Here is a 23167-nt window from a genome sequence, read left to right on the forward strand (position 1 = left end):
TTTGTGAACAAATAATGAGACAGATCATTGTGATTTGTAGTGCATCAGGTAATAATTGGTACTTTATAATCATAAATAAATATGAAAGAGGATGTAAATTTTTTTTACAGTTTTATTAGATAAAGAAACTGATTATACAGAACGTTATCTCGCTACATAGGTTAGCTTCTAGTATAGTAATTAAATGCTGGTCACAATCAGAAACGAGGTTGTTTCGTCTTCCGTATTTTTTAATAACCAATCTAACCTCATTGTTTAAACTTAGAAACTTAACCAAATAATATAGGTTTTATTTGTTTTATTCTTTTTGGTAGATGATGTATATACAATAGGTGTTTTAGTATAATATGATATGGTCCTGACTGTCTGATCTCATTTAATCGTTAGGATTTATCTAAACTTGGGTGAAGGGTGAGAATGTATATACATGTCACTGTGAGTGTAATCACAATATCACTTGTTAAAGTACACAGACAATAAAATCGCTGTCAGCTGTAGACTAACGAGTATACAATACGTCACATTATGGATTATTTTATGTGAAATGTGTAAATAAGAAAACAAAAATGTACACGTATTCGTCTTGAGAATTGTCATCTTCTCATAGAACATTTAAAATATACTTCCGTGTTGATATAAAGTTGATAAAATGGCGACAGGACATACTAATCTCAGAGGATGTGTTATTGTTATTCTTTTCGCTGTATTGAGGTCCAGTGTATCGGAAAGTAAGTATGAATATACTACAGAATAATAGAATATTTGACGATTGTTTTATTACGGCCTAACGAAGGGCCTTATATTATAGTATTACTTGCCACACACAAATATTTAGATAGCTGTTTCGTTAAGGGACAATGCATGCTAAGAGAAAATTGTTTGCACATACAACAGAACAGGTTGGTTGTATGTATACAATCGCTATGTATTAGTTTTGAATTCACGCTTTGAATTCCATGACCCATAGCACAAACTTACTTTGACCTAGCCGTTTTGGGAGATAAAAAGTGGAATTTTATGAATTTCGCCGGTTGCAATGTCACAAGTTTTATTTTATTAGATAAATATACAAAATAACACTAGTAGTCCCTAATTTGAATAGGAATTAACAAAACAGGTGATTATGGTTAATTTGTCGATAAGAAAATGTCGCCACTGTAAATGTGTGATATGAGGCTCCTTGCTAATGAAATATATCAGATATTTTTTCTAGCTCTACCTCAACCTCCCCGAAATGACGTGTGTGATAAAGTATGCTTTGTACGACTTTTGTGTACATTATGCGCATTACACGTCTTGTGTTTACAATATTGTGGTATGTCATACTATAAGGTTACATGATACTAGTACCTTATGTTATATAAGACTTGTGTTTATATTCTGGTACATTATACAAGCACCTTATGCTAAACAAGTCTTGTGTTTATATTCGGGTACATAAAATTAGTACCTTATGCTATACAAGACGTGTGTTGTTATTCGGGTACAGTTCATCTTGCTTCCTAGTTAGTAATGACAGCAGTGAAATCAAAACCAAGATGTAACAACTTCCATGTGACTTAATATACCTTGATAGATAAAGCATGCATCTGTATCCAAGTCACTATTTTATCTTCAAAGTACAGGGTAATATATTCCAATGACATGCCAGAATGTTTCTCATTTGTATATTTTTTGCATACAAATAAATTTAAGGCATGATTAATAACTTTAGTCCAAGAAGTCAATCGTTTTATTGCATCACATTGCTTATAATAAATTTACATTTGGTTGGTAAAATATTGTTTCTGTTTGTATGACCATGCTGCAGTAATCTGTTACCATTTTAAACTGAGTAAATCTAAATAGTTTGGTGAAGCTGAGTCTGGTTTAGACTTTGAGTTCAACACACTTTTAGTATTAGAGTATTGGAGTAAAAATAACGTTCCGTTGATATAAAAATAGGCGAACATCAGCTGGCATAGTACTTTGAATTTTCAACATAAACATGAAAATAGATAGAGTAATTTGAATCTTAAAATAACTTATATATAATATAGATATAAAAAGAAAACACAACTATTAAATACAAAATAAAAAATAAACTATAAAATACAATATTGTAAATAGATAGTAATTGCATGAATCTTAAACATAAATATATATATATAGATAGATATATAGATATCCTCAAGTAAAATGGTACTTGCCTCCAAATCTAAACAATATAGGTATGTTCGACTATGCCGTCGATCAAAAATATTAATGTTCATGTTATCCCTATGTAGAGCAGAGCGTATTGTATGAGGATTTTTTTCATAAAATGTACGACTTACTTTTATAACAGTATTATCAGTGATCATGTAAAGAAAACAAACACAATATTTTTGGTGTAAATTTGGTCACAGCTTTATCTGAAAGCATGAGGAATACCAACCATAAATAAGGTATATGGCAAACCTCCAATTAACAAACAATTCAATTGAGATTAACCAACAGACCCTGGGAAAGAGATATCTAAAGATTAACAAATGCAAACTGTCAGATCTTCAAGTAAATCAATGCAAGAATGCCAAATCGGCAAATAAACCAATGCTAGATTGCCAAATCGGCAAATAAAACAATGTTTAATTGCCAAATCACCAAACAAATAAATGCATAATTGGAAATCCGCAATTAAAGGAATTTAATTCTAAATTATATACTATATTATATATTATAGTCAATAAACCATGCAATCGACGATGATCACTAAAGGTAAACACTGTCCATGAATGTTGATCACTCATCGATATAATATACCAACTTCAAATTCAACGTATCGATATGGTAGGTCTAGCACCATCCGCCCACTAAAGGTGTCGCGGAAAGTGACCATGCGACACACCAGTTTCTCCGGGAAGCTGTGACGATTAGTTGATAGGACTCTGCAAACAGGAAACAAACAGAGCACAGAACAAGGCAGATTTACTTTTAAGTACTAGGAAGTTAGGGAGGGATTTTAGCCAAAACAGGTGAAATTGCCGTGGTTTTACCACTTGGATTCAATCGGTTTATGTGCTGCCTCCCCTCTTTAAGCTTTAACGGAAGTGTGGTCAGGAGAAGATAACTCCCATATTACATTAGTGTATCACACATAGCTCCCGAGTTACCAACATAAAGGAAAGTAGCCCAATGTGTTTGCATGCCTACTGATAACTTGATTTATGGTTTATGGCCATAAATCGTATTATTATGAATGAGATATGTTCATTCTATTTTAGTGGAGAACATAGTATATCTTTAATTCGATACAAATCTCCAAACTTCCATAATGCAGTATTTATGTATTTATTAAGGTAATGTTGCTATTTCGGGAACTGCCCAACAGAGCAGCAATTATGACAGCACTCGTTGGCTAGCGAAGCAGGCTGTGGATGGCTGCGTACAAACAACCATTCAATCCGGTTGTTGTTCATCCACACAGGCCGCAGGTCAAAAAACAGCTTGGTGGAGAGTGGATCTTGGAACACTGATCTCCATTAATGCTATCACAACATACTATCGAGGTAATGTGAATGCTAATTAATTAATAGCCATTATATATCAATACTACGGTTATGTTATGTACACAACAACCTTCAGTAAAAACTGACAACATTGAAAAATATCATGGACGCAAATTAAAGCATGCTTTATTTCAGGCAAATATTCAATCGTTATACAAATTCGGTTGTGCGGAACTATCATATGGTAAGTAAGATTAAGTAAAATGTTTGTTAGTCTAAAACACATGTTAATGAACAAATCCATTTAATGTGAGTGCTTCTATTCTTCTAAGTGGAAACTAGAAAACCCGTTGACAACGTACGTTTCGGGTAGGTAACTCCTGAGGTCCATCGAACCCCGGCCTAATAAGTGAATGGCGAGTGACTTACGTGCTACACCACGCCACCACTCAAGTAATTATAGAGAATCGAAAGAAAACAAAATCATTCAACATGACTATATACTTTTACTTTTGAATGTTATAAAAACTGACCTTTCAATTTTTGCCTGGTATGATTCAAAAGAGCAAATTTTATTTTATCAAAAGTTTCTGTACCGTTTTGTACAAAGACTTAGAAAGTTATAGTTTATATGTTTGGTAAGATATATTAAAGATGTATATTTTTTTCTCGTTTGCTTCATGGAAACGATGAACTGCATTATTTGCCTGGATATTCTATTCAGCGAAGCATACTATACATTGATATGTACAGAATACATTATGCATTAACCATTTGCGCAATTGAAGTCATGGCTGGCCTGCGAGGCCTGCCGGGCCAGAACATTTGAGGTGTGTGCCTACTCCGTTTCTGCCCATCCGCGTCTGGTCTGTGTTTGTATATCTAACTCCCCGCTCCTTTTGTGTACAGTTTGGGATGCAGTCAATGCGTGACATTGTAAAAAAAGAGACTTGTCTGTATACCAAACTATTATTATCTGCCACATAGAGCTGTCAACCTAAATAGTCTATAGTGGCCTTCAGAGAGAAAGCATATCCAATAATTGTGTTGGCGTGGTTATTTAGTTTATATGAAAACAGGAGGCAGGTAATAAGGAAAATGTTAAGTGTAGGATAGACCGTTACATCTACGCATTTCGCCTTGGAGATGTAGAAATGTACGAATAAGATATCTGCAAATAATTTTGTTTTAAAATTGAAAATAAACTTATTATGTCTATATACTATTGCATTCGTTTGCGGGCACTATGGTCTTATAGTGATGTTGAGGGAGGGCATAGTACCCGTAGGCGAGGGTACTATGTTATCCCGAGAAAACACTATAAGATCATAGTGCCCTCAAAAGAAGGTAATAATGTTTTTAGTACGTAACGGATTGAAAAAAAAAATAAATGATAGGATAAGCTTTTAGTCTATGAACGATCTACAATAAATAACGATTTATTCAAATAAGTGCGGCCATGTAACTACTGTAACGATATGGTAGAAAATTCTAGAAATGTCATGGTCAGAGGCGATTATACATTTTCCAAGGCAGAGATCTTTGAAAATGCTCACTTTATATTAGGTTCTTGCTCAGTTCGTTAGCTATTTTGTTCTTTTGTAAATTCGTTGCCCGGGAACTGAGCCTATAAAAAAACCCGAGAAAAAGTCACGTTTTGTACTAATACATGAATAATATATATGCGAACGATTTTCGACTATTTTCTTCGTATATATAGTTGGTTACAGGGCGTACACAGGCTTATATAGCAAGTAAACACGACATTTCATTTTTATTCTAGATACGTTTCAGCAAAGATTAGCCGGGTATCAGCTGTACATTTCGAACACCACCTCTTCACCACAACATGGCGTCCTCTGTTACCATGACACCAGTAGTACCAGGGATGCTGTACAGTTAAATGTGACACACCAATGTCCGTCTGTAGGTCGGTATGTGACTGTATACAACTCTAGAAACACCCCAACACGGTACGACTGGTACGACACTTACGCTGTTCTGGAGTTATGTGAGGTACAGGTGTGGGGTAAGTTCGATAATACATACTATTTATGTTTTACTTTATTTGACATGTATGCCAGTGTATGGGTTGGAGGTTGTGTATGATGTTGTGTATGTAAATGTACTATTGTTAAATCCAGGATGAAATTGATTACACATTAGTTCCTACACATAACCATGTAAATATACATTTTCCTTAAAGGATGTCGAGTTGGAACTTACGGTGACGGTAACTGTGCCAATGCGTGTTCCGGTAACTGTTATGGTGGTAACTGTAACGCTACAACAGGGCTTTGTTTCTGTAAGTGTTTAAACTATTAAATGTTGAAATAAAAATCAGTGAAATCCGATTTCTTTTGCCATCACTAAAATATAGGGAGAGATCGAGTATATGCATGTTGACTAAAGCCCTACTTCCATTGTCTTTAACATTTGACAATCAAATATTACGAAATGAAATCGCTAAAATACTTTTTTTTTCAAAAATGTTTTTTTATTTAAGCTCAATTTATGAGGCCGTTGTGATATTTTATGTCTGGAATCTAATCAACATCTTATGTTTTGTTTAATAACACAATAACTAAGTATTTAGAAATTGTTTTTGAATTAACTGATATGTCGTTTACATGACTCCAAGTTGTAATTAAAAGAACAAACATGTTAAGAATATTTTTGCTGGACTTCTGTAATCTCTTTTTGACGAGAATTGTCATTGCTTTCTTTACAGACTGTTTTACCGGTAATTATGGTGACTTCTGTAATGAAACTTGTTCTCTTTCTTGCAAAGATAACAAATGTGAGAAGGACCGTGGGAACTGTTATGGTATGTATCATACAGATATAGTCATCGTAAACATATTGATGAATCGACGACAAAATATATCAAAATTGATTTTGGGCTGATAGAAGTCACATCTGAGGTTTTCTGTTCGATTAAGATAACGGAAACAATATGTGTTGTATTGTAAAATATTTTGTTTGGTTCGTTACTGTTCACAAAACAATAGTTTATATTTATGCTTTGGTCTTTCCATTTTATATAAGTTTTGGAATGTCAATAAGCCATACATTAGTTTTGTTGGGTTTTGAGATCATCAAACCGGAAGGGTCATGCATCGTCCATTGTCGTACGTTGTCCGCCATGCGTAATTTTTTCATTCAAACGACTTCTTCTCAATAACCAAAAGGCCAAGAATACTCATATTGGGCATGTAAAATGATGACTGAGACTCAGAGACCTGGTATTGGGCCAGGACTACAAACTTGCTGACTAGCAACTCTTGGGTCGACATTATTATTACCTGGACAGTCAAACGCACAAGGTTCTTGCTTAAGTATGCTAAAACTAGATTTATAAGGTGAAGGTCGTTTTAAGAACTCTCGTGTTTGGGGATTTAGATCAGATTTTAAATGGCGGAACGAGGATGGTTGTTTATTTCACGTATTAATCCTGATGGACGTGTAATTTTTATTGCAAACTACAAAATGTAGTTGAAATGTCTTCAATCCATAAACAAACAACTAGAGGTCATTCATTTAAACCGTATAAACGAAAACGGCCTTAGTTTCGGGAGTAAAGCATTCGAGAGTTGCGAGTCGAAGACAGCCACGAATGACACTGGCCTTCGTTGAAGGTCACAGGGGATAAATAGACTAACACATTTAAACGAAATATTGTCGATAAGTAACAGACCTAAGCATCTGATATTAGGTCTGTAGTATGCTGGGATGAAGGGCTATCAAGTTGCTTTATATGAATTACCTGTACTAATATTAAATTTCAACTTGGTCAAATAGGCTTAAATCTTTACTTTACTAGATATAATTGTGTCATGCTGTTTACTGTACAAATTATCGGTACACATTTACTTTACTTGTGTCATAGTATTTACTTTACTATCAGGCATATTACATGTCAGGCTGCTATCGGCCATCGTACTATGGATCGTCTGGCCTTAAACATGATTTTTTACTTACAGAACAATCAAAATCTTATCCCCTAAAGGTTATTTAATGCGACACAGTTATTAAATAGTCATGTGCACACTGAACGCTGTTTCTGATCGATGCATTCTGTATAAAGTACAGAATGTGTATTCAAATATCATATTAATCTAAACAACCGTAACAATGCCTGTTGTCTTTACCACAAGATAATTGTATACAGAAGACATTATTACGTTAAGGAATGAATAAGCTTGTAGATTTCAGTAACACATGTTTAACTATATTTTGTGCTTTACTTACATTAGAGTGTGTTGCTCGAATGTAGCGTTACCTCTGAGTTGAAACGTTAGGCCAATTGTAAAAAATAACACAGCAATATAGTGTAGATAATCCTAGATCCTACAAATGATAAGCATTTTAAACTCCATGTCATTTTATGATACATTCATTTATTATTATAGACATTTATAATATCGAATAACAATGAGCATTGACCATACCTCTTAGAAACATTTAGTTTAGTTTGCTTGAATTTCAGAATGCACTGATGGAAAGCATGGTTATAAATGTGAACTGGTTTGTCCGGTGAACTGCACAAAATGTGCTCAAATCACGGAAATCTGTTTTGGTAAGTTAATTTTAATGTTTTTGTGATGTAATATTAATAAACAAGAAATATTAACAAAGATTTAAGTAAAAAAAATGAATGCACATTTGTTGTTTTCATAATTCTGATATTTGTTTACATGCCAGAATGTATCACTGGAAAGCATGGAGCGCAATGTGAACTGAACTGCCCTGTACACTGTAAGGATAAGTGCGACAAAGTCACAGGAAACTGTCAAGGTGAGTGATATTTTACTATGGAAATATCAATTTCTACGATTACGCCATATGCAACAGGACGTCAAAAACTCCAAAAAAAATCGACATGAAAAGTATTTTTCATCTCGCTAAAATAGAAAAAAAAAACCATCACATATTACAATGATTTTTTTTTCTCCGGAAAAAAGTTGTAGGACAATGAAGTTGTACTAGTGATCCAATTGATTTATAGTAAGGTGAATTTTCAGGAAATTAAATGGTCGACAACCCAGACATTCAAACAGTTATAGTAATGAACCAAATAAGTCTCTCTGAGGAATATTTAGATTGCATTGACAGGAAGCATGGTAATAAATGTGAAATGGATTGCCCTATCATTTGAACTAGTAAAGGGAATTGTGATCAGGTTACAGGAAACTGTATTGGTAGGTTTTGAATGTGTTTGTGTGTATTTTTTTAACATGAGCGTTTTATGATATATAATAGTTAAGTATATAACCCACGAATCATTGATAACAAATAATGTGTTTACATGCAAGAATACATCATTTGATAGCATGGAATGCAATATGAATTGAACTGCACTGCCATTCAAATAAATTTCGTGTCTTTTCAAAATTTGAAAATTAACTATGTCGAGTTTGATAAACATGACAACATTCACTTGTTGAGGAACCTCTATATCTCAATTTCTTTACATTTCAGAATGCATTGATGGGAGGCATGGTAATAAATGTGAACTGGATTGTCCTGCGAACTGTAATGGGAACTGTGATCAGGTTACGGAAACTGTCTTGGTAGGGTAATATTAATGTTTTTGTGATTTAATATTTTAGGATATAACGAACAAATATTGAAAACATTTAGAGAACATTTTATTTTTTTCATAATTCTGATATTTGTTTACATGCCAGAATGCATCACCGGAAAGCAGGGAGCGCAATGTGAACTGAACTGCCCTGTACAGTGTAAGGATAAGTGCGACAAAGTCACAGGAAACTGTCAAGGTGAGTGATATTTTACTATGGAAATATCAATTTTTGCGATTATGCCATATGCAACAGGACGTCAACATCTCAGAAATAATCGAAATAAAGTATTCTTCATATGGCTAAAATAGAACAAAAGACATCACGTATTATTTTTTTTCTCCGAACAAAGGTTGCAGGGCAATGAAGTTGGACTAGTGATCCAATCGATTTTGTGAATTTTCAGAAAATTCAATGGATCGACTACCTAGACTTTCAAACAGTTATAGTAATGAACCAAATAAGTCTCTTTGAGGAATATTTAGATTGCATTGATAGGAAGCATGGTAATAAATGTGAAATGGATTGCCCTTTGAACTGTTAAGTAAATTGTGATCAGGATACAGGAAACTGTCTTGGTAAGTTTTGAATATGAGTATGTGTGTGTGATAGTGTGTGTGTGTTTTATTTGAATGCTTTTTATGATGTAATAGTGTAACGGTCGCGTGACCGAGTATGCCTGCTGCTACTCTGTGCTGCAACTACAACTGCAGTACGGTCCGTTACCAAGTTCTATCTTGGACCCAGGCAGTGTTACACACGAACTAAATGCTGCCCACAATATATACAAATAAATGTCTAGTCTACTTGACTCCTGATCAAATATCGACAACCTTGTTCTGATTCGTTTACACCTTGTAAATACAACAACTGAATCACCTTGAGCACCCTGTATCTTCAATACCACAGGTCTAAGTAAAGAGGCTGCTTCACTATGACAGTCAGTTCCTCATGCACATAGTACACAGTATCACGGCACCTATACCGAGACACCTTGAATTACAATACTGAGTCACTCATTTACCGCGGCACCGAGTGCTTTGGCAAACCTTATCTCATTGTTAAAACGACACGTCGCCCTGTGCTACTAAACACCTGGTATCGAATTAACACCCCGTTACAATGTACTTGACAGTACGTCGCCCTGTACTGTAGTACCTTCTAACGTATACCCCATAGAGATAGCAACAGTGGAACCCCAACTTTCTCAGCTGGGTCCAAACTTATTCAGCTTGGTCACCTTTTACATCGTTGTCCATGTTGACAATCTAGTTAAACGGTATATGTTAGTATTGGTAGATTATTCTTGGTATACATAATTTCAATAATTAAATACTTATTTATTTCAACTGTAACCAACTTCTCATTGACTAATATTTCTTTTCCTACATGTAACTGTAAATTTAGAAACTATCAACAACTCTCCAGTCGTATCCATTAAATAGGTGTTAATTAATTAAAGAATCATTATAAACTTCCGGAAATCAAGGGGAATAACTTTAATCAAAATATCAAATATCGTACAATCATTCGCTTCATTAGTTAAGAATGTAACCAATAAATCTTCGATAACAATTAATGCACATCTTTTGTTTCCAAAATTCTGATATGTGTTTACATGCAAGAATGCATCATTGGAAAACATGGAATGCAATGTGAATTGAACTGCCCTGCCATTCAAATAATGATCGTGTCTTTCAAAATTTGAAAATTAACTAACTCGAGTTTGATGAACATGATAGACAACAGTGACTTGTTGGGGAACCTCTATATCTCCATTTTTTTTTTTTTACATTTCAGAATGCATTGATGGGAGGCATGGTAATAAATGTGAACTAGATTGTCCTGCGAACTGTAATGGTAACTGTGATCAGGTTACAGGAAACTGTCTTGGTAGGTTAATATTAATGTTTTGTGATTTAGGATAAAACGAACAAATATTTAAAAACAATTAGTGCGCATTTGTTGTTTTCACAATTCTGATATTTGTTTACTTGCAAGAATGCATCACTGGAAACTATGGAGCGCAATGTGAACTGAACTGCTCTGTACATTGTAAGGATAACTGCAACAAAATCACAGGAAACTGCCAGAGTGAGTAATATTTTATCATCATGGAAATATTAGTTCTTGCTTATTTGTATCGAATCTCCTCTTCGCTTCGGCGGTGTGCACTGGTACTGACAAACAACGTCCAGAAATACTCAAAACAGAGCTGTTTTGATTCCCAATAGGCTTAAAGAGAACGATAACATTTCCAATGAAAGTTTACTTGAATAACGCTGTAGGGTATATTTTGTACTTTCTACATCGTGTAAGGAGGTTCCTGATAACTCCAAAAATAAAGAGATATAACGTTTTGTTCAAACACCAATACATTATTGACGTTCTTTGGCGATATATTTACATAAACATGATCTGTGATTTCTTTAACAAATAATGACATATCACATATCCATCTGGACACCATTACACACATTATCCACATACGTTTTCTTAGCTTTTTATCGATCATACTTTTTTTTCTAAATTGTCAATTACACAGGCATGAGAATAATAGCGGAAAGTTAAATGGTAAGGGAATAAATGGTTTAGTTTTTTTCTATTATTGAAGTTATGCTTTTTTTAAACCCATAATGTAAACTTTGAATGCATGCTTATTGGCTGACACGGTGGGTGAACTTTGACCGAAGTACTTCTTTCTTAGTGTCACGTCATTATTATCAACGTCATCAATGACGTCATAATATGTTGTGACTTGACGTCCAAAACTGCTGTTGGAAAGCATTTGCATCGTGGTCGTTGTGTCAAAATACATGACATTTTCATACATGTTAAATTGAACTTACGTGCTAATAACGGATAAGAATTTCACAGATGAGTTTCGTATATTTAACGTGTATGAAACTAACTTGATCTTGATGGTAATGGCTTGATGATATTCTGTGCCATGTCGTGCGGATACTTTTATATGTAAACATGAAGTCCTACATTGAATTTTACTTTATGGAAGCAACAATGAAGATTTGAACTCAATAAGACCTTAAATGAGTATTATTTAACCTAAATATATACCCAATTAAAATAATTTGATATCGTTGGATTCTTTATCAAACGATAACATTTGAGTACTAATTAGTGTCTTTTTGCTGATGAAAATACTACTACACCTTATTTTCATATTTCGGTAAATACACGTTAACGTATCCTTGTCGTATTTCTATCGAATAAAAACGAATATGATTGTGGTAGAAACAGGTCACACTACTCGAGGTTGTTGAATATGAATTTATTTCACACTCGTAGGTTAAAGCTAAAGCTCGTGTCTTTTGTAACTATTAAAAAATAACTCACTCGTGTGGAATAAATTCAATATTAAACAACCACTCATTGTGTAACCTCTATATCATATAAGACTAAACAGCTATGATATTGCCCTCTGCCTTTCACACAAAATAAATTTATATACATTGCCACATTATGGAATTAATAAGATTGTATATTTCAGTTACATGTTTTTTAATTATATTCTATATTTTTTTCGTAAATTAGAATGTGTTGGAATGTATGGTCCTACATGTTGTATGAACTGTGATGACAGTTGTAAAGATAAGTGTGAAAAGGTCACGGGGGACTGTATCGGTGAGCAAATATGGTTATGAGAAGTAACTGCTGTATGTCAGAGCTGAACAAGCGTTCTGTTTGGTTTGCATTATTGGATGCAATGTTGAAGGTATGGACCGACAGAAACCGTGCATATTGTAATACTAGCAATTTGACTGTGATATTAGTATGCAATTTGACACGTTGATGCTATGACTTAATACAGGCTATATCAGAGCAGGATTGTTGTATAGTATTATATACAAATATTAGGGTTACCGAACGAATATTGAACAATCATTTAGTGATAGATAAAAGCTGTTGGATTTTGTTTTCAAAATGGCCGACGTAGATATGTTTGAATTGTAATATTTTGTATAGAAAGTCACTTTACTATTTATTTAGAAATTTAACTTGTGCTATGTAAAAAAAAATACAGAAACTTGAATGATATCCAGACATGATTTGTTTGGTGAAAATACTAGTGATAAAGAGCCGAGTTGAATTTGTGTTTGAATATTATTTCTGGCAGTCACAGTACAATCATGATAAAGATGTTTACAGCAGACCTGCTTCAAAACAATGATATCTCTGATTTCACATAATAACTTCGTATCAGTAGCTAAACACGTACGACATCCGACAGTCTCTATGACAAAGAAAGACTGTCAATTCATGGAAAGGCTCTTACCATGTTCCTGTTTTACATGACAAAAATATGTATTTCAAACATCGAACAAATAATTTCAATTTTAACAAAATCGAAATAAATATATATCGCACTTTTATCAATACAAAGTAATTATATAGTATTATTGTTTTGTTAACATTTAACGCCCATCATTTACATCAAGAACAACTCAATAACTAAAGTTGATTAAACTGTCGTCAATGTGGATTAAAGCATAACATAATGTTTATCGTGCTATATTTAATTTATTTACCAAAAAGACAACAAACAAAAATTAACTGTTGAGAATTGAACTCACCAATTATTATCACTTGTGGATTTGTGAAATGTAAACTATGAAAACACACTCACATGTTGATTTTTGTAGTTCCAATTTACATTCCCATGTTTTTGGTGGGAAAAATGGTAAATACCAATATGATTGTACACCAGAAACTGTCAAAATCAGTCCTTTTTATAAAATGTTAAATTTCTATAGACATTTTATGTTCAGAATAAAGGAAATGAATAAGAAAAATAGTACATACATATGTAGCTGTCAGAGAACATGTTGGGAGTTATTTGTTGTTTCCACTGATGATGAAATTGGTCGCTAGTTTTTTTCCCATATATTAATAATCGATTTCTCGTATTTTCAGAGTGCATCGATGGAAGGTACGGTATACTTTGTGGGCAGAATTGCCCTATAAATTGTAAGATGTGTGAAAAGGAGACAGGTCAGTGCATAGGTAAGTTACATGATATGTCTATATAGGTCTAAAGCCTCAATATATGTTCTCTAATATTTACAATGTCACCTTACTTCCGATATATTTGAAGATCAATTTCAACGTATAAAAAAAATTAAAATCAATGTCTATGAAAGAAATAATTAATAAAAAAATCTGCGATAATTTGTAATTTACATTTTTTTTATTATTAAATGATGACTTAATGTATAGATAAAATCCTTCAAATATCTGGATTTGAAATTATCAAAATTATACATGCTTTAATTTAGTATGCATTCCTGGAAAATTTGATACACTGTGTTCCTCGACATGTGCTGTCACGTGCAAAGATTTTGAGTGCGATCAACGAACTGGAAAATGTTTAGGTAAGCTGTATTCAATAATGATTATATCATATATTTACTCCAGTGGTAAGGTAACGTCAGCGGAAAATAAATATATTATCATGTTATTTTAAAATTCGGTTGAAATGTCCATTATAGTGAAAATGTGCTAGTACCGTATATCTTTAAATCAAATTACAATTTTGTTTTAAATGTTGGAGAGATATGGCGTATAAATATGAACTTTGTTGTGTGTAATAAAGAAACTGGCCACTGGTTATGTATATTACCAGACAAATAGAAGATCACACACGACTGAATAATGAATATGAACTCTGTTAAATAATTTGTTATGTCGGGACGTCTCAAATTTAAAGTCCCATTATGTTTTTAATATTTTTAATCGTAGAAAATACCATATTTTGCCAAATGATGGAGTTGATACCCTTATGGCGATATTTCTTAATTAAACATGCTATAGTTAATTAGGATTGTAGTAAGGACGGTAAAATGCCAGGGATTCCGTTATTTGCGCTCTGTTGGCAGCCCAGTCTACACGTTGGTAAAATCACACATCAGTACCGCTTTGTATAACCTTTGACCCCGGTATATGTTTGCCAACTAATAGATGTTGACAGACGACGCTAATTCATTGTCATCTAATTTTTGTCGTTTTCATTAATGAGTCTCTATAAACATTTACTAAAATCCTACTTAAAATCTGCAAATCCTTTCAACTATTATCAGAGATAGTTCAAATGAAAACACTGAGGGAGTTAACCATGGAAAGTCAATCAAACAATCGGTTTTGAACGAGACCATATAATGTACTTTACACAGGTAAGGGCTAAGCAAGTACATGCGCACGATTAAGAAGCGACTGGGGGTAGTCTCTACTTAGAAACTTCGCTCTTTAATTTGTAGTTTTTGCGTACAAATGCGTGTTTCAATTCGTAGGAATCGATTATATAGTTCTACTGAAGGATTGTGATTTTAGAAAGAAGAACCATTTTTATAAGGATGAACGTTCCAAAACATTGAATAAATCTTAACACGTTCTAAATTTCCCCATGGTGTCGCGGAGATTTACTTGGTGATCATCCGGATACGTACAGGCATATAGGCTATTTTCAGGCAACACATTTACGTGTTCTATTTACATATATTTATAATATGCATTTTTGTCGAAACTGTACATCTTTGAACCAAATTACGTAAAGATAAATTCATAAGGATCATCGATGTTTAGTTTGTAGAACAATCATAAAAACATAATGGTACTTTAATTAATTTCATATTCCGCAGTCACACGTTTCAGACAACCAGTATTGACATACATTCCATAATTATGGCTTTATTTTATAGGATACATTCGATATTGATTCCTATAAAATGGTTTAGTCATGATTTAGTCGTAATATGCTACATAATGATAAATATGGTTACTAACAAATAATTTTATGTATGGATGAGCTTAATCATGTCATAATCTGTTTCTATGTAGAATGTTATCCTGGGAAGTATTGAATAGTGTGTGGAGCCGATTGTCCGGAATCCTGTAAGGAGGGTATTTGTAATAAAGAAGATGGACACTGTCTCACCACGGGTATGCATACCTCATCATCTCTTTGTATATTAAGTGAATTAAAAGATGTCTTCGGATTATTAAATTATTTTACAGATCCCATCAAATATATATTGTATGTTCATTGATATTTTACTTTTAATTCATATAATTACTACATTTAACATTTCAGTAACATGCATACCTATACATGTTGTAATAGAATTAGGAAGAATATCACATGAAATGTAACCAGCTTGTCAATTATATACAATTGTACGGTTATATCAGATTTAAAATGGGAGTCGGTCGTCAGACCTTCTCAATGCTGTTGATGGGACAGTCAGGGCATTAACTCGGGGTATCATGGAAGACATATTGTGAGTGTCATTGTACCCAAAATATCCCTGATGCCCCAGGGCAAAAGCACTATTATACAATAGGCTATACAACACAAATCATTTTAACACGTAGCATAGGGGTTACGTGCGTACGATTATAACTTATTCAGCAGCAGCATGATGTATGCAACAGTACGACTTGTACACTTGGCACGGCTTACATGCGTTTATAAAGAATTCAGTCATACATTTTAAGTTTACGTCGAAATAGGAAGCAGAATAATAAGCACCAATGTTTTACATTCATCAATACTTTCAATTGACCTGATAAACCAGAATAAATGAAATAAACTCATACGTATATGTTTATTCATTGACTTCATTTGTTTCATTTTAGATGCACCTATCGCTGAACATTCATCAGGTAAAAACACTTTTTCTATTATGCGTAATTATGTTTCATTTTCTGTATTCAATGAGGTTGTATAAGACCGAGTGCCTTTGTTCCCAAGGTATTGCTTCCTTCTGCCCAAAGGTCCATTCTTGTAACCAATATTTTTTAGAAGAGAAATAGAGGTGTCTTAACAAGTGACTGTTGTTTATCATGTTTATCAAACTCGAGTTAGTTAATTTTCAATTTTTAAAAGACACGAGCTTTAGCCGGTGTCTTTTCAGAATTTGAAAATTAACTATCGAGAGTTTAGATAAACATGATAAACAACAGTCACGCGTTGGAGAGCTTATTTGTCTCATAACTTTAACTCTATAACTTATATTTCTATCCTTCTACCCAGACCATTTTCTCGTCTTCATTCAAGGAAACTTATCACCATACAATGTGTAATGATATCTTTCCGCCATAAAATATAGTGCCTCATTAGTGAACTACTATTCTATTGTTTAATACTTTGAATAAACTTCTACTTGTTATACAGTTAATAAAATGCTATTATAAAGAAAATGTGTTATGAAAAGTAGCCTGAAGTTGAAAGCTTATCGGAATCAAGAGCCCTTGGCATTGACCAATCAGAGGCGCCGTAGGTGTTTACACACTGGAGTGTGTAAACATGAACAATAACCAACTGCTATGGAATTTATCACATGGTTTTTCCATTGTGAAACATGCTTAGTTGTGGGATAAAACAATTTTGGTGTTTCCCTTTTCGTTGTTTCCATATATATTTTAAGAATTCTACATTACCTTTGTGTAGAAGTAACTGATGCTCGTATCAAAATCTAAATAGACACATGATAATTTCATTAACAGCTTGGTATTTCCTAATGTATGAGATGTGCGTTTCGGACTGATGCAAGAAAGCAATATGTCGATCCCATAAGTGTTTCTTGTAAATTCTTCCTTTCATGTTTTTATTTCTACATTCGCCTATCGCTGAAGACACATCACGTAAGAATCTTATGAACATGAAAGGTATTTGCGTATTCCCACTCCACGTTTATATCACTCGTATGTTTGGAGTTGTATTAGTTTCGAAGTTCGCTTAATACTCAGTATAAATTATTTATAATATATATAAGCAGTATTGTTCTACACATGATTTATGGATTTCCAGTTCACAAGTTTACATTACATTAACATTCACAATGAAATGAAATAAATTTATGGTTGATTAAATGGAGCGCAAATACGAAGGAACCCATCGTTTAGATCCCACGTCGATGTTAAAGATGTTTCCAATAAAATCCCAAGTTGTTCCTTGTTTTTGTTTTAACAGAATAACATTTAAACTGTTCTTTCTTTCTTTCGTTCTAAAGCAAGTTTAAATGTAAACAGAAATGTGAAGTTTGGGTTTGCGTAGCATTGAATTGTTTTTCGTATGTAAGCATTTACCGTTTTCTCGATCGTGTGTTTTACAGGCGACGCTAAAGACACCACAATAACTGTGTTGGCTGTTGTTTGTGGACTTTTGATTGTTGCGATGATCATTGTTGGGATAGTCGTCGTAGTAATATATCTGCGATTGTAAGTATTTATAACATCGACCAGGCCCTAATTCGAATCCGAGACCCTCTGAACATTAGCATCACTACCAGGTCATAAACCAGTCGTTCGGTTTTTGGTTTTTACATCGATGGACCAAATTATGATCGTATTCAATCCTTAAACATGATATTTAGGAAGAAAGAGAAGCCATCAATTATCCATGTATAATTTCGACTGTGTTACATTTTGTTGTCAACATAATAATGTTATTTTGTTATCAGCATTATTTTTTGAGGAAACGTGTATTTTACTTGCAGATATTGTTAGAGTTGTGATAATACTTATGCTTAAATGAGCGGTACTTTTCAGTTCCCAAAATCAAAATACATTTTGTATTAATTCTTTACAAAAGCGTCGTCGTGAATATCAAATTTAAAATAAGCTCGACATGTTAAAGCACAGTGGTTGAGTTTGTTTATTATCAAATTTCTTCATTAATGATTTTTTTTCCGATTTACAGAAAAAAAGAAAAACAAAAGGATTCAAGCGATAAGGGTAAGGTAAACGCTTTGACAAAAACAAGAAATGGTTTCACTTGTAACCACATGATAGCGTGAGCTTAAAGATGCTCCACCGCTGACAAATGGTATTTTTTTCACTATAAAAAACAGGAGCAAACGATTTAGTATTTTTCTCCAGTTACAAAAGTTACTTACTTTACACCATCACCACCATTGAAAAGTTTGAGCTTCTAATTTTACTTCAAGTTAAAATATGAAAAATAATTAATTGCATCCCGAAAAAATTCCGTAACACTATATCCTATATGGAATGAAGTACTGATTGCGCATGCATCAAACGCGAAATAAATTATTTTATATTGTTTTTTTATTAATTGGGCATATATATATACGATTTAACACCAATTATTGTTCAAATGATTAACATCATTTATGCTCTGTCGGCGGTGGAGCATCTTTAAAGTATTTGTGCAGTCAAAAATGATAATTTCAAATTATGCTGGAAATGGCTTTATTAGACCATGTAGTAACCTCTCCGTGCCGCGCGCGGCCGGAATTACCTGTAAACCGCCGATATCGAGGTAAAATTTTCTGACCACCCGATTATGCATATTTTCTAGCTCTAAACCGTGTGACGTCATAATAGTCCGTGGCTTATAGCTGTACTATAACTGATGTGCTATCACTTACATCGACGGTCATAGGAAAAGCCGATCAAATATTTTTTTATGATTACTTTTGAGTGAAGTTAATCGTACTATAACTTTGGCTCGAATATAAATAACTAAAAGAGTGAAATTCGATGTTTCAAATACTCTAATTTATGTTCTAATACCAGGTATCTTTGTGTAATTATGAAAGAAAATCCACACAGAAATAAAAGTTTCAGATTTTTTGTCGAGGAGTTCAGCAACGAATAAGCTTTAATTAGATAACAGTTTCCTGTAGTCTGTATCTATGATACATTGCGAATTAAAAAGTGTGTGACTGTAAAATGAAATTTTACGTAACAAATTGAGAAATCCTTGATTAAAGCATCAAGGATATGACGCTTGACACACGTACACACCGATGATTGATCATTGCAAACATTGTGTAGTGTGTTGCTAATCGAATAAATCGAGATACATTTATTAAAATACCGTAAAATGTTTCAACATGTGGAAGAAAGAATTTACTTTTGACATTATAAAAGATAAAATAATTGAGATATTAAGCAAAACAACCTATTTTTTCAGACCGTGCGGTCGCTTTCAATTTTTAATCGATATACGAGTAGATGCACCGATATTATAGATATATAATTAGCCATACCTTTGGTTTGATGGTTATGTAATACCTTGACCAGGGTGTTGTTTACTTGTACACAACGCCATTCATCGAACTCACCTGTAAGTACCTGGCCGCGGGCAATTTGCTATTCCATGGACTATATCGGGTATTTGCTATTGTCTTACTGTCAATCAGGTTAGGACATCCGTTAATTGGATTGTGATTTGAATTATGGAAACCCCATACATCTATGCTCTAGGTTTTTTATTGTCACCTCCATTTTTAAAATGAAGATGTAAAAGGAAATGGAAGTACAATATACCTGATCATACCTAGGAATATATATTACACACACACATATATATGTCCTACACAGGTAAAACAAAAATGGAAGGTGACTTATTCAGAAACAAAAATGGTTCTAAGAACTATTTCAACTAAAGGTTTAACCTTTAAAATTATTCCAGTCTAGTACTGTAATTACGGAATCGTGGCATATAGTTATCTTCCGTAATTGCTAAGGTATTAGTAAAAATTCTAAGCATGTATTTTCACCGTTTCGAATCTAAATGTACATGTATAGTCATACAAGAAGGGTTACAACATTATCACACTAAATATGCTTATCTAAATATCACTTAGTATATTTTTAAAAAGATACAATATATTATATCTATTTATAATGCCTGTATACATGAAATTTCAATTTTCATTTGAACACTTTACGTGGTTACTTTTTGGATTATAAGATAAATGTTCATATATCATACTATTAAATCTCGGCATGATATACAAAACGTTCGACAATGAAAATACTATTTTAAGGATTTAGTATAATTTTGAAATAATGAATTTAAATCTACGCTTAAACTGTGATTTAGGAACATATATCAGAAATACGATTGATGTATTTCTGCTTTTTAGTAAACGTTATGGATAAAGTTTCAAAGGCAACAATATAGATATACATATTATTATCGGTATAAGTTCGGTAGTGTTACTCCAATATCACATAACTGATAACCTCCACATTTTATTTTTACTCAAAAACTGTGCCGTGTTTGCATCATTATAGCAGAAGTTTGAAATAAAAACACGGATTCTAGATATATTCATGCTAAATTTTGGGATTTCACTCGTACTCGTAAAAAAGATAGTGTTACATTATACTGTTTTTTTATTACACAGAAATTTACATCATATGCTATCTAAATCTCAGTCCAGACTGATCCGAACATCATTTTGATATCGCTATCAAACTGGACTGATTATCTAATCTAAAGTTAGATATATGCTTGTCTGAATCTTTTAATATGTGTAATGGAATGTTTTGAAACTGAAAATATCTACATCATAAAGCTGGAGTAACCATTTACTCGAAAAACTCAAATTGTAGATCTAACGTATACGTATATATGCTGTATACATGTATAGTACTAGGCTTACCTTGTGTAGCCGCGGACTACTCTGACATCACAAGACCACGTGACCACCTAGCTCATTATCTCTGAACCGTAGTCGACACTACCCGTAAATCACGACCAAAACCAACCGATAGCGCTAAAAGATAGGCGATTCGTTGGTGGGACTTAATTTTTCATTCATCTAAATCAATCTCCTGACGTATTATCAAAAAAATATTTTGGCTGCACAAATCCTTTAATGTTTAGCGCTGCATGTCGATCTGACATGACCTAATTAAGATGATTACATTCTCACATTGTTTCAATTATTGGTATTGTCACCCAGATCATGTAACGCAAAGGATGTGATTATCGTAAGCAGGTTATGTCAGATCCACATGCAGTTTTAAACATTAATTTCAATTTCATCATATGATTGCGAAAGAAAGTTTTCAGCAAATCCATTAAAGTTTCTATACCAAAATAGAGCCAGTGTTTAACTTTGTCACTGTTTTCTGAATAAACATTAAAAACTAATTACGAGTAGGCAAAAACTACAAAAACTATCAATTTTACTCTAATATTTAAATTGAAAGCACTTAAATGACGGACATATTAATTTCAATTCTTTGACCTTTAACTTCTGATAATACTTCATGTAATACACGTCCTGATAGCTTGAACTGTTCTTCGTCGAATACACCTTATTTCTCCAATACAACGAAACCACCTGGTCATCAATTGCATTATATATAAACCTACAAAAAGTGATTGACCCTGTGGTTTTATATCTGCATTATTTAAAAAAAACTAACAAAAAAATGTTATAATTCTTTTAGAAAAAGAATCATTCTATTGACATGCATGATTCTTCAAGTTTTTTTATAATTGATCTCTGATGACTCGTATACCCCATCTTTCGAGATATTAATCGGGTTCCTGTTGTCTGCGTTAAACAAGTTTTGCTATAAACGTGATATGATTTACATCCAAAACGTGATCATCATGACGTCACTAAATGTTGACATGAACACGTCAACCAATCACTGGCACAGCTGTTCCATTTTGTGGATTACACTCTCACTTTCTCACTTGGAAGACGTACTAGTACATTCCGATCAATACAGGCTTTCGAACGCCAGTATATATTTCCATTTGATGTGTTTTCTTTTTACATATGTATGTATAATTATTCATTATAACATTAACACTGTCTGGTATTAAGATGTATTAATTAGTTAATGTTTTGATTGAATCATCTAGTTCGAAGTAGATCGATACCACTTATGTAATAAAAGTACTAAGATACATAGTCATATGCTAGTTTAGCTTCATTTGTACTCACTAATTTTCATATAACATCATTGTTGATAAACGTTTTTCTTACTTTAACAACATTTAAGCAAAGACCCTCAAACTGAGTAAATAATGTAAGATACAAGTATGAACTGGTGGTCTGTAAATACCTGACAGCTAATAACATATAGACTCTGGATTGCATAAAAAAAAGATTAGTGCATTATCAACCTCACCATATTATCATTCATTAAAAATATAAGCAGAAAAGACAGTTATGCTTAGGCCGTTGACTATTGTTATATGTATATCTTACTTATATCCGGTACGTTACTTTTCAGACCAAACTGACAAAGACACCGGTTATACGTCCATTGACCAGCGCCAGGTCGATCCTCCTCATATATACGAGATGGCCGTTACACCAC

The 23167-nt window shown here is 33.2% G+C and overlaps 2 protein-coding genes across 2 annotated transcripts; both read left to right on the forward strand.

Moving 5' to 3' along the window:
* The first annotated feature begins 535 nt into the window (after positions 1-535).
* Positions 536-9049, forward strand: LOC138326147 (uncharacterized). Its single transcript, XM_069272275.1, has 8 exons — positions 536-728; positions 3318-3527; positions 5251-5496; positions 5674-5772; positions 6199-6294; positions 7957-8046; positions 8172-8264; positions 8949-9049. The coding sequence occupies exons 1-8, from the start codon at positions 650-652 to the stop codon at positions 9047-9049; spliced, it is 1014 nt and encodes a 337-aa protein (XP_069128376.1). The 5' UTR covers positions 536-649.
* A 101-nt stretch (positions 9050-9150) lies between these two features.
* On the forward strand, positions 9151-18286 carry LOC138326148 (multiple epidermal growth factor-like domains protein 10). The gene is made up of 8 exons (XM_069272276.1): positions 9151-9250; positions 10853-10945; positions 11054-11146; positions 13985-14074; positions 14347-14442; positions 15905-16006; positions 16703-16729; positions 18181-18286. The coding sequence occupies exons 1-6, from the start codon at positions 9151-9153 to the stop codon at positions 15925-15927; spliced, it is 495 nt and encodes a 164-aa protein (XP_069128377.1). The 3' UTR covers positions 15928-16006; positions 16703-16729; positions 18181-18286.
* The last annotated feature ends 4881 nt before the right edge of the window (positions 18287-23167 follow it).

The sequence above is a fragment of the Argopecten irradians genome, chromosome 6 (genome assembly GCF_041381155.1).
Source record: "Argopecten irradians isolate NY chromosome 6, Ai_NY, whole genome shotgun sequence".
NCBI classification, from domain to species: Eukaryota; Metazoa; Mollusca; class Bivalvia; order Pectinida; family Pectinidae; genus Argopecten; species Argopecten irradians.